Raw genomic sequence first — 13,796 nt, 5'->3', positions numbered from 1 at the left:
TCTTCTCCTTTGTTCCCATTAGTGTTTATGAGTTCTGAGAAGAAAGTATCAGATTTGATGAGTCTACATCTACATCTACATCCATACTCCGCAAGCCACCTGACGGTGTGTGGCGGAGGGTACCCTGAGTACCTCTATCGATTCTCCCTTCTATTCCAGTCTCGTATTGTTTGTGGAAAGAAGGATTGTCGGTATCCTTCTGTGTGGGCTCTAATCTCTCTGATTTTATCCTCATGGTCTCTTCGCGAGATATACGTAGGAGGGAGCAATATACCGCTTGACTCTTCGGTGAAGGTATGTTCTCGAAACTTCAACAAAAGCCCGTACCGAGCTACTGAGCGTCTCTTCTGCAGAGTCTTCCACTGGAGTTTATCTATCATCTCCGTAACGCTTTTGCGATTACTAAATGATCCTGCAATGAAGCGCGCTGCTCTCCGTTGGATCTTCTCTATCTCTTCTATCAACCTTATCTGGTACAGATCCCACACTGCTGAGCAGTATTCAAGCAGTGGGCGAACAAGCGTACTGTAACCTACTTCCTTTGTTTTCGGATTGCATTTCCTTAGGATTCTTCCAATGAATCTCAGCCTGGCATCTACTTTACCGATGATCAACTTTGTATGATCATTCCATTTTAAATCACTCCTAATGCGTACTCCCAGATAATTTATGGAATTAACTGCTTCCAGTTGCTGACCTGCTATTTTGTAGCTAAATGATAAGGGATCTATCTTCCTATGTATTCGCAGCACATTACACTTGTCTACATTGAGATTCAATTGCCATTCCCTGCACCATGCGTCAATTCGCTGCAGATCCTCCTGCATTTCAGTACAATTTTCCATTGTTACAACCTCTTGATACACCACAGCATCATCTGCAAAAAGCCTCAGTGAACTTCCGATGTCATGAGTACTTCGAGAAGTCCAAACAAATCACCATTTTATGGAGAAACAGAAGTGTCACTTCTCTCACATCAAGTAAATCCATGATTTGACAAGAATATAATATCTTCTACCTTACACTGAAGCATTATTCTTTTCTTTCCACCTCTGTGAAAACTGAAAAACAAAGCACTCACTCTTCAGGTTCAGATTTAACAACACAAACATATTTGCATTGTCTTCTGTAGTCTGTTCATATTGAACTTGACTAAGATTAATAACTTAAGGGTAGAGGAGACCATTCACCAAATAGCAGAAGCATTAAGTTTGGAATAAATCCTTTGTTGAGCTAGAGTACAAACACACACACACACACACGCACACACACACACACACACACACACACACATCAGACACATACCTGCACCTCTACATCAGGCAACTGGACACAGAGTGCCAGGATTTAATTTTGATGTTTGGACTAGAGTGAGGTAGGGTTGTGTTGGGCGGGGTGAGGGTATGTAGAGGGAGGGAGAGGTGGGTGACAGGAAAAGAGGTTAGGGGTGGGTAGATATTGGCTTGGAGGGAGGCAGTAGGTTTGCTAGCTAGGAATGCAGGAGGGATGGGTGGCATTTGCATGAACTAGATGTGTGATGCACAGCTGTTAGAGCTGGTGCAGTGCAGCATGTGATGAAGGATACTTGGGTTGGGAAGGGGTGGCAGGAAAGAGCAAGGGAAAACTGTTGGGTGACAGGTGTGAGGACATTGGGTTAACGAAGACTGGGGCCAGAAGGGTTATGGGGATGAAGGATATTTTGCGAGGATAACTTCCATCTGAATAGTTTAGAAAAGCTGGTGCAGGAGGGAAGGATCCAGATGGTTCGTGTTGTGAAGCAGCCATTGAACTTGAGCATGTTGTGCTCAGCTGTGTGCTGTGCCACTGGCTGATCAACTTTGTTCTTGGCTGCTGTTTAGCACTGGTCATTCATTCTGGTGGACAAGTGATTGGTTGTCATACCAACAAAAAAAAAAGCTGTGCATAACAATTAGTATATGATGTGGGTGCTTTCACAGGCTCCATCTCTGATGGTGTAGGATAGAAAGGACTGTAATAATAAAAGCTGGGTGTGTGGATTGGGCAGGCCTTGCACCTGGATCTTCTGCAGGTATCATATAGTAGTGGAAGGGCTTAGGGATGTTGTGTAGGTTGTGTGGGTGACAAAATACCAGTTAAGGAGGAGTGGGAAGAGTGTCTCTCATTTCTGGGCATGATGATAGATAATCAAAACCCAAATGAAAGGTATGGCTCAGTATTTTCTCATCCAGGGTGATAAGGTGCAGTGGTGGCACTACTTTGTAGCTGATTCTTGGGGCTGGTGGGAGCATTAGGGCTGTGTGAGGTTACAACATCGGAAATCTGTTTGCAGACTGGGTCTGGGGGACAGTGCACATCTGTGCAGGTCTTTTTGAGACCTCCAGCATACTTGGCAAGGGAGTTCCCGTCACTGCAAATACGCTGTCCACAGGTAGCTAGGCTGTATGGGAGTGAATTTTTGGTGTGGAAGGGATAACAGCTGTTGAAGTCCAGGTACTGTCAGTTACTGACGGACAGAGGTGTCGATGGTGCCATCAGAGAAGTGGAGGTCACTGTCCAGGAAGTTGTCCAGGTGAAGCCTATCCCTACCTGTCACTGTTGATGCCACCCCCATATATGTCATCAGACGTTCATGTCCATGCCCTTACCACTATTAAACACTGCCTATCCCAACATCCTTGAGACTCCAAACCCACTAACTCATTCCTCAAACACCTTACCAACTACATCCTGCCACACAACTGCTTCTGATTTGAGGGGAAGGTATGTAAGCAGATATGTGGCACATCCACAGGCACTTGCGTGGAACCCTCCTAGGTCAACTTTTTGTGGGCCTTCTTAGCCTCCAAATGACTCAGACCCCTTGTCTGGTTCAGGTTCATTGATGATATCTTTAACATCTGGACTCTGGGCCAAGACACACTATCCTCATTCCTACACAATCTCAACACCTTCTCTTCCCTCTGCTTCACATGGTCCACCACAACCTAGTGTGCAACTTTTCTGAGTGTTGACCTCCACATCCCTCATGGCTACAATCACACCTCTGTCTGTATCAAACCCACTAGCCACCAACGGCACCTGCATGCCAACGGCAGTCAACCCTTCTACCCCAGGAAATTGGTGGTGTATCTGCAGTGATGAGAACTCACTTGCTCTGTATGCTGAATGTTTTATGAAGGCCTTCGCAGACAGTTACTACCCCCTAAACCTAGTCCAAAAACAGATATCCCATACCATATCCTCACACCACACCCTCCCACCAGCCCCAAGAGACAGCTACGATGGATCATCCCCTTTGTCAACCATGTCACCATGGACCAGAAAAATGGAACCATATCCTTTGCCAGTGCTTTGGTTACCTATCATCACACCCAGAAGTGGGGGATATCCAACCCAAGATCCTTCCAAACCCTCTTAAAGTGGTATTTTGTTGCCCTTTCAACCTATTATTCATCCACTGCAAGTTGAAGATTCACGTAGTCGCTGTCGAGAATGGAAGAAGGAGTGCCTTGCCCAGCATTTGGACGGCTGAGGAGAAAGGAGTGGTGAGGGGAAGGCAGCACTGGCTACATGCCACAGACCTGACACTGTTGCCCTTAACAATATGCACAGTAATGCTTTATGTCTAGAGGCAGCTTAATGTTATTATTGCTTCAAGATAATTGCATATCTTTCAACTAGTGCAGATTTTCTCCACTTCTGGTAGCACCAGTAACATCATCAAGTTATTGTGGACAAGCAAGGCATGACATCCTGGTCCATTACTATGCAACTACCACTCCAAACTTCTTGCCACAGCTCTGTCTTCCATTCATCACATGCCTTGGCTGTGCAGCTGTCACCCCTCCATTTAGCATCTCTAGACAGCTGTCCCCCTCTAAGCTGCTAGCTACCTGCCCCTAACTCATCTTCCTGCCTCCCATCTCTCACTCCCTCTACCCACCCTACCTAACACAATCTCCAACCAACATTGGTCTGGCTGCTAAATTGCAATTCTGGTATTGCGTGTCCAGTATGGCACAAGTGTGTGTGTGTGTGTGTGTGTGTGTGTGTGTGTGTGTGTGTGTGTGTGTGTGTGTGCGTGCGCGTGTGTGTGTGGCTAAATTATTTACATTGGACAGAACTTTTTCTACTTTATTTAGATGAATGTTACCTATTTTCCATTTGTTGATACCTTCTTTGACAAAGACCGATCGATATCTGGGTGAGATGGTTTTGTACAGAAAGCAAAATAAACTATTTTTGCTTTGTGTATAGTAGAGATAACTCCTTTCCTGGCCAACATTAGGAATTTCATGAGTCTTTGTGAAATAAGGCTTCTGGCAACGCCCTGATACATATTTATTTTTGTAGCACCTTATGAAAGTAGAGAAGTCACACTTAAATGTTCTGACTGCTTTAACTTCCTTTTAGTATCCAATACTGTTTTGCATTTTCATCTAATTTTGAAGAATTTAATTGGTTGCAGGAATGTTGTTATTCCTCTTGAGCAAATTAGTTACAATTTTAGAACTGTGATGCCTTTCTCTTCTTCACTGGACCACATGATTTTTTAATTTTTTTTTCTAAATCAGCAGTCCCCTAATTTACACTTGCTTTATTTGCATTAGTACTTTTAGATTTCTAATCTCTCACAATGTTTTTGTGTTTCATGTGCACACCCTAATTAGAATTATCTTTTTGTCTGATAGCTCTTCCAGAGTATCCTCTCTTGGGAGAGCCAAATGAGAGACTATTTTACCTCCAGAATATTTTATTCATGTGTAAGTTCTCATGTCATTTAGCAGATAATTTTATGTACTAGGCAAAGTTAATGATAATGTGATAGTTTCCCACTGACTTCTACATTGCAGCAATGCAACCGTATAAGTCGCCTCGAGCACACTCACAAGTAGCATCACAAATTATCCTACCATATTCCCTGATTTACACGAATTGTCACTACTGGAGGAGCTGCTTCCTTCCTGCAAAATGAAGCTTTTGTCTATACCACAACCAACAGAAAGGGCTGGTGCTTCTGTACTCTGAGTTGTATTGATCTTCTGGTTCTATTCACCTCACATACCATTGCAATCTCCACTGTAATTATGGCAAGAGTCTCCTATGACAGACTAGCTGCAAGGTTCATTGGGATAAAACTTTGGAAGTATCTGTTACTCCTTCGTGACTCTTCCCTTATCATAATTTGTGACAGATGGAGTTTTGCTCGTAAGTGAATTCAGCTTATCAATATTATCACTTTATTGTAAACACTTCCTTGCAGCATGTGTGGTGTTTCTTTCTGCTCTGGAGATGCTCCCTTCTCCACTGTTGCACAACTACATCACTTTTTCATTCCACCCTCACTTATTTCTTTAAATGTCATCTTTGTGTTTGTGCGGCAATCAAAGAAAAATTATCAGTACCTCACAAAATTTAAAATATTGCTCTGTTTCTGGTTACTCAACAGTACAATATCTGTTCAAAAAATTTCGGAACATTCATAATTTTGTGCCAGTGGTGTGTTGGAGCAAAGTGCTGTGGGCATCCGTGCATGTGCCTGTGTTTAGTATGTAATTGCTGGAAGTTTCACTGTTGTATGAATGTTAGTTATTGTTCAGTACTGTAATGAGTAAAACGTTGGGTTGCACAGTTTGTGAATTTCAAGATGGAGTTAAAGGAGCAATGTGTCTGCATTAAATTTTGCATGAAACTCAAGAAAATCCATACAGAGACATACCAGATGATGCAGGGAGCCTATGGTGATGAGTGCTTGAGCCATGTTCAGTGTTACAAATGGCTCACATGGTTTAAAAATGCCCAGACAGAACTTGAGGATACCCTTGTTCAGGATGCCCTTTGACATCTACTGATGATGCTCATGTCAGGAATGTCAACAAAATTATGCTTGCCAATTGAAGACTGTCTGTCAAAGAGATTGGAGAAGAATGTAACATTTCAGTTGGATCATATCATGAAGTTCTGATACAGGATCTTGGAATGCATTATGTTGCCACTAAGTTCATGCCACAGCTCATGAGGCAAGACCAGAAAGACCTTCGCCTCACAGTCTAGGAAGAGCTTTTGGATCACGCATATAACAATAAGTGTTCCTTAACAGAATCGTAACTGGTGATGAGATGTGGGTCTATGCTTATGATGTTGAGACCAAGGTTCAGCCTTCACATTACATTGGGAAAGGTTCTCCAAGGGCAAAAAAGCTTTTTAGGCCAGAACAAATGTCAAAGATATGCTAAGAGTTTTCTTTGACTTTGACGGATTAGTTCATCATGAATTCATGCCAAAGAGACAAATTGTTAATTGTTGGTACTACTGGGACGTGTTGCAATGTCTACTGGAAAATGTGAGAAGGAAACGGCCTGAAATGTGGTGAAACAATTCATGGATCTTGCATCACAGTAATGCACCTGCACATTTATCCCTGTTGGTGCATGATTATTGCACAAAAAATGAAATCACTATGCTTCCTCATCCTCCATACTGTCCAGACCTGGCCCCTGCAGATTTTTTTTTTATTTCCAAAGTTGAAAACCCCACTGAAAGGACAAAGATTTACAACAATAGATGAGATAGAAGAAAATTCATAGACAGAGCTTAGCACGATCCAGCAAGAAGTGCACCAAGACTGCTTCGAAGTAAAAATGGCATTGGGAGTAGTGTATCAATTGTGAAGGAGAGTATTTCAAAGGAGACCATGCACAATAAGTAAAAGGTAAGTGTAGAAAAATTTTGTGGACAAAGCTCTGGAATTTTTTGAACAGACCTCGTATATGTAAATTTCTGAAACTACTTATTTTCTAAAGACATGTTGCTATGATTTTATGCCATATTTCACTATCTGATATAGTTTTTAAGTTTTAAAGCTGTATATTTGTTGAAATGAAATTTGTTTGTTACAAAATAAAATTATGCCGAGTATTTGGCATATATCTGCTGCCTTTCTGATTCAGAGCAGAGTTCGTGCTGTGTGACAGATCCCAGAATCTCCATTCTGGCTTATGGCCAAGGGGAAAGAGAAGAAAGCTGAAGCTTCGATGGAATGGCTGAGAGGCTCATTAGCTCACCATAAAATGAATGAAGAAATGATAGAGGTTCAGCAACATGTGGCATCAGATGATCGTGCAGTCTGCATTCTCTATGAACCACAGAAATTCAATGTGCAGCATGACAATCTTGGTCTTGATTTGAGCCCAGGAGAATCCGTACCGAAAAGCATTGCAGAGAATAGGTACAGCAGTGAACGTGGACGTGGTGGGGTGAGTATTCTTTGATCTTATCTTATGATTGGTCTTATTGCTTATTTGTCAGAGACAGAATCAGTAGCTTAATTGTTTAGCCCTGCAAATACAAATGAAATATTTAACAGAAATAATTGTATGGATGGAAAGGTTTTAACAAATGCTTATTGATGTTTTCATCCAACATAAATTTACATGTATTTAGCATGAGATTACCTTAAATATGAAACATTATAAGAAATCAAAGAAAGGCATTTGTAGACATGCAAACTAAATGCATGATTAATAACTGGGGATATAATAGAGTCAGAAGATGGGCCTGAATCAAAGCTAAAGATTTCAAGTAAAAGAGAAGATTAAAAACAGCAAAAATAGTGTAAAAATGTTAACACATGAATAATTGATCCAGAATAAAAAAAAAGTGAAGCCTTATATCTGGCACTTTGAGGATGTGTAATGAAATGGAATTGGCCTCTGTCAAAGAGATAATGGTAGACAAAAAGTACTGGTTACTAATCTGAATCACTGAAACTGTATGACAATACAAGGAAAAACACGTTTTGGTAATAAAAAGGATAAATTTCAGTTGCCTCCATATCTGAGTCTATGACTACCAAGTAAATGACTGAGGTCCAGTTCTTAAAAGTTTCTTTCACGAGAGAGATAGATTGGGGTACTCGCACAACTGAGGACCTGTGTAAAAGAGCAAAGGTGACTGTAGGTTTGTAAGCTGATGTCAGAGCAGTAAGTCCACACCTCATGTCATTCAGTGACACCTTTGGCAGCGGAAGAAGAAATGGTCAGCTATCAGCACCACATTGTTCTCAAGACCAGATCATGGAACATATTTTCTGTCCTGTACAAGAATATGCACTCGTGGTCTAGTAGTATAAGTACTCAACATCTAGCGGTAGCTCCTTTGACGAGTAATCAAAGTGTCCTGGGTACCAAGTCCAGTCCCAGCTGCTGCTTAAATTCTGCACAAAAATCATCAGCAGTGCTAGCCGAACACTTCCCATATAAGGAGTCGCCCTTGTCCAAACAATGGCCTCATCAAGAGAAGCAGAGTTTCAGTGCAACCTCTTACTCTTGGGGTGGGAAACTGCCCATAAAAGGTGATTAGTGGCTTGAGGATGCAAAAGACAATGGAAACCACTAGATCAAGGACACATAATGTGTATCCACAGGTCATGTGGCCTGTAATTGAAAATGTTTCATGATGATCTCTCCACTGGAAAAAGATTCCAGATTGTTAAGGATTTCTGGTCAGACAAATGTAGGGTAATATCAATAGAAAAAGCAAATGGTATAATGAGGGTAGGATCCAGTATGAGTAGGAAGACAGGGCATAGTGTGAGTTACTGTGAACAGTTCAGTGACAGGGCTGTTCCCATCAGAATTTACAGCAATGGTTGAACAGTTGAGATATATTTGCTAATGTCAGAAGCAGAAGATAAAGATATAGAGAAAGTATATGAGGCTGTTGAATGGATAATTCAATATTTAAAGGGAGAAGAAAATTTAATAATCATGGTGGACTGTAATGCTGTAGAAGGGGAAGGAATAGAAAACAGAGTTACAGGGGAATATGTGATTATAGCAAGAATGACAGAGGAGAAAGACTTATTGAGTTCTGCAATAGAGGTTATCTAGTAACAGCAAATACACTGTTCAGAAATGACAAGAGGAAGAGGTATACTTGGAAAAGGTTAGGTAACATCATGGTCCGAAAGAGATTCTGATATCAGATATTGGTTTGCAAGGCTAACCCAGGAGCAGATATAGACTCAGATTATAATTCAGTAATGATCAAAAGTATGTTGACATTTAAGAGAATTTCCCAGAAGAATCTGTGTGGAAAGATGTGGGATACTGTAGAACTGAGGATTGAGGTGTGTTTGATAGTTACTAGGGCTGTAGATACTGCAATAATCAATATCACAATACTTAATTCAATTGAACAGTAACTGACATCTCTAAAAAGGGCAATCTCAGAAGTTGGACATACAAATACAGGTACAAGGAAGATAACTGTGAAGAAATCATGGGAGGCAGGAGATATTCTTCTGTTGATTGAGGAAAGAAAGAAGTACAAAAATGCTCAGAGAAAGATAGAAACACAGTGACACAAACCACATACAAATTAAATAAAAAAAGTGCAGGGAGGCCAAAGGGCTGTAGGAAAAAAATGTGAAGACACTGAAATGTAAATGGGTGTCTGAAGAACTGAATCAGCATACTGAACAGTCAGAACAACCTTCAATGAAATTAAAAGCAAAGATGGCAACATTAAGAGTGCAATGGGAATTCCACTGTTAAATACAGAAGAGAGAGTGAATGGATGGAGACAGTAAATTAAAGACCTCTGTGTGGGGGAGGAATTATCTGAGGACTTGGTAGTGAAGAATTGGGAGCCAGTAAGGAAGATATAGGGGATACAGTTTTAGAGTCAGAATTTAAAAAGGCTTTAGAGAACTTGAAATCAAAAAAGGAAGAAGGTGTAGATAACATACCTTTAGAATTTCTAAAATCACTAAGGAAGTTAGTGTGCAAAATCTATCAGACTGGAGTCATAGTATCAGACTTCCAGAAAAACATTATCCACAAATAAGGGTTGAATGAAAAGTAATGCCTCCACCTTCATTAATTGGGTTTGGATGGGAATATTTCAATAAATCAAATGCAGAAATAATCCTTAGACTGTGATCTTTAAGTACCAGTATACACTTTTCCACTTAATCACCAGCCAATTAGATACATTTCTGCCAATGATGAACAAGTTTTCTGAAGCCATTATGGAAGTAGTCGACACTCTGTTTCCACAACCACAGTCTTACAATTCTCTCAACACCTTCTTCAGAAGCATAATGATGTTCCCGCAGATCATCTTTCATTATTGTAGAGAGATGGAACTCAGATGGTGCTAAATCTGGAATGTATGGTGGATGCCGTATGGTGGTGAGATTCAGTCTCTGAAGTTCTGCTGTGGTGGCATGTGACGTGTGTGGTTTGCCATTGTCATGCTGCAGGAAAACATTTCCCTTTTCCTTTTAGACTCTTGTTAGCTGTTGTTTGTTTCAGAGTTTGCAGCATTGTGATGTAATGCTCTGAATTTGTTGTTGTTCCATGATCAAGGAAATCAACATGGATAACACCATCTGTGTATTTATATTTATTTATTTCCTGTTCCGTAGATCTCGTATTGTGAGCGCGTCACATGAGATGTGGAACGAGACAATCATACAAAACAACAAACATACAAAAGATACAAAACAGTCTTCATTAAATATTTGTTAGTTCTTATTTGATGGAAATTGTGCAGGGTTCTTAATTACAAAACACATCAGCGAATATATGTACTGGGATACAGTGGTTATTATTTGCAGCTTTTTGAGAAGGTTACGGCATGATGTCCTAGGGCATACTCTGCACATAATTCTAATAGCCCTTTTCTGGACCACAAAAATTTTCTTTGCCAAAGCTAAATTTCCCCAGAAGATTATTTCGTAACACATAATGGAGTGAAAATACCCATAGTATGTGGACTTCATAGTGGTTAAATCTCCAATGGAAGACATCATTCTGATAGCATACAGTGTGTTAACTGTAAGACGGCAGAGTTGTGAGGGGAGTGCGGGGAGAGGAGGAAGCAAGCATTGGCTGGTGAGGGGAGAGGAGCCGTTGGGGGGAGGACGAGGCACGCCTACCAGTTGCAGTGCTGGCACAACAAATTGCACGTCATGCTTACACGAAAGCAGACGAAAGGCTTGGAAGTAAAACTCACTTTAAATGTTGTTCGTAAACGAAACTGAAATCGTCATGTACATTAAAATTTATATCTGCAAAACTGGAAGCAGTGTTCGCAGGCTCTGCACAATCTTCCACACTGAATAAAATTCCGCTATCATGTTGCGAATGACACGCTGGTTGAAATCATCAATCATTACTTCAATCTCTCCACTTCTTTTCCTAAGTTAAAAGAGAGAGAAAGATTTATAAGAAAATGCCTTCTGCACTGAATGTATTTTTTTGAATTTGGAAATGTACTGTAATATGAATGTGTTTCAAAATAATACAGTAACCAGTGGTGTTTCCATACAAAGCAATACGGTAGCAAGGAAAAATGAAATATAAGGTAATTCAGACAAAATAGGGGGCTCCTTCAAAGTGATCGTAAACAAAATATCTGAAATGGAAACTCACCTTTTCTTGCCAGGTGTTTGTGGTGATATGCTAGGATGATTCTTGGAAAATTGTTTGAATCTTCCAGTGCTATGTGTGCTTTGTCCTGTGTATGTAGCAGCTCTCACTGAAGATTTGTAAATGGGGTGAAGCATTTTTTCTGCTCCCTTTCCCTTTTGCAGCATTCAATCACACGCAATATAATTTTGCGAGCATCGCTACGTAATACTGGTTTCCTTCTAACCATAGGCCTACTGGTAGGGGTTGTTGGCGACTCCAGAGATGGGCCAGCAACTGCCTCTTCACTCATTTTGATAATGTTTAGCACAACTGCACAATAAAAACACGCAGAACAGTACAGCGCAAAACAATAACGAAGCAGACGACAATGGCTACCTTGTACAACACAGTCAGCTACGTAATGTTGGCAGCAGTTGAAACTGCGTGCCTACCGAAGCCTCCCGACGTTTACCGACTACTACCGATTCAGGACTAGGAAGAGGTCTGCCATCTAAAAGTTTACACACTGTACATAGCCGAGCTCAATTTTTTTAGGGTCTGTTGTATATGGAAGGACCAGTTCATTTTGCTATCAATATGTACTCCAAGAAATTTAGACACATCCATTCTTTCTGTTGGTTGATTTCCACATGTTACATTTATTTCTCTCACTTTTTTTCTTTTTGTATGGAACTGGATAAAATTTGTCTTACTTGAGTTTAGAGGGAGACCATTAACACTGAACCAGTTAATCACTTCAGAGAGTATGTTGTTAACTGATTCCTCGAAATTAACATCTGATTTTCCACTCATGAAGATGGTGGTATCATCAGCAAAAAGAGTAAATTTGCAAGGCAGGCTTGCACACAATGATAAATCATTTATAAACATCAAAAACAACAGTGGACACAGAATTGAGCCTTGAGGCACACCACAGCTAATAGAAGTCCATTCAGACTGAGCGGAGGTATCCCTTGACTCATCTGAGGTGTTTAAAATTACTTTCTGTTTTCTTTCCTGAAGATAAGATTGCAGCCAGTTACCTGCGACACCCCTTATTCCAAGTTGTTTGGCTTTCTGCATGAGAATTTGGTGATCTACACAATCAAATGCCTTTGATAAGTCACAGAAAACACCAATTCCTATCATTTTTTGATTTAGACATTCAAGCACTTCATTTGTAAGTGCATACACTGCATCCTCTGTTGAACAGCCCCTCTGAAAGCCAAACTGGCCATTGTTGATAAGTCTGTTCATTATGAGGTGTTCAGTAATTTTATTGTGCATTAATTTTTCTAGAATTTTAGAGAAGGCTGTTAACAGTGAAATAGGGCGGTTGTTAGTGAGCTCAGCTCTATCACCCTTCTTGTGTAGGGGCTTCACAATGGCATACTTGAGTCTTTCAGGAAAAATGCCTTGTTGAAATGAAGCATCAAAAATATGGCACAGAATATCACTACTCCATATACATGAAAATTTCAATAAATTATTGGATACATTATCTACTCCTGCAGAGTTCTTACACTTTAAAGACCAGATGACTGTTTGAATTTCCTCTACAGTGATAGGATTAATGTACATTTCTGGTATTATGTTGGAGTATGCATCCTGACATAAAGTCATAGCTTCCTCAACAGAGGGCCTACAGCCAATTTGTTGGGTTACTGACAGGAAATGTTTGTTAAAAATTTCAGCCACACGTTTTTGATTTTCTATTAAGTTACTCCTATGCCTGATTTTTAGGTCATCTGTGTCACTTGTTTTTGTCTTTGTCTCACTTTTTATAATGTTCCAAATTGTTTTCATTTTATTATTAGATTTATCTATTTTCTCCTTATAGAAAAGGGCTTTTGACTTTTGCATTACTTTCTTTAAAATTTTGCAGTACAATCTATAATGATTCCATTTTTGTGTATCATTAGTTGTTCTGATTTTAGCATAAATTTCTCTCTTAGTTTTGCATGACTGTTTAATACCTTCTGTGATCCAAGGCTTACTTACGGACTTTGGATTAATGGTTTTGACTCATTTCTTTGGAAAAGATTCTTCGAAAAGGGCAGAAAAATCATTTATAAAATAGTTAAATTTGTCATTAGCATTATCAATGTTGTAAATAAAGGATCAGTCCATTAGCTGCAACTTACAGTTGAAGGATTCTTTTGCCTCTTTGTTCATTATTCTTATACATTTCCACTGGGGAGATAGTTTAACAAGAGGATTAACACTGTAAAGAGTGATTAATTGACCATCATGGTCTGTGAGACCATTTATAACCTGGTTTACATTAATGTTCTGGTATCTACTTACATTTAAAAATACGTTGTCTATCATAGTTTGGGAACCTGGTGTGATTCTAGTGGAAAAATTGATTACTGAATCCAGATTATAAGTGGA

General features: G+C 40.0%; 1 protein-coding gene across 1 annotated transcript in view; it reads left to right on the top strand.

Annotated features, from left to right (window-relative positions):
* Positions 1-13,796, top strand: part of LOC126483901 (facilitated trehalose transporter Tret1-like) — a 259,894-nt gene that overhangs the window by 223,950 nt on the left and 22,148 nt on the right. The window contains exon 6 of the mRNA XM_050107170.1: positions 6,957-7,238. Coding sequence (XP_049963127.1) covers positions 6,957-7,238 — 282 coding nt within the window. The remainder of the gene's footprint in view (positions 1-6,956; positions 7,239-13,796) is intronic.

This window comes from Schistocerca serialis, chromosome 6, assembly GCF_023864345.2.
Source record: "Schistocerca serialis cubense isolate TAMUIC-IGC-003099 chromosome 6, iqSchSeri2.2, whole genome shotgun sequence".
Classification (NCBI taxonomy): Eukaryota; Metazoa; Arthropoda; class Insecta; order Orthoptera; family Acrididae; genus Schistocerca; species Schistocerca serialis.
The sequence above is the reverse complement of the archived record's forward strand: the minus strand, read 5'-3'. Positions and strand labels throughout refer to the sequence as shown.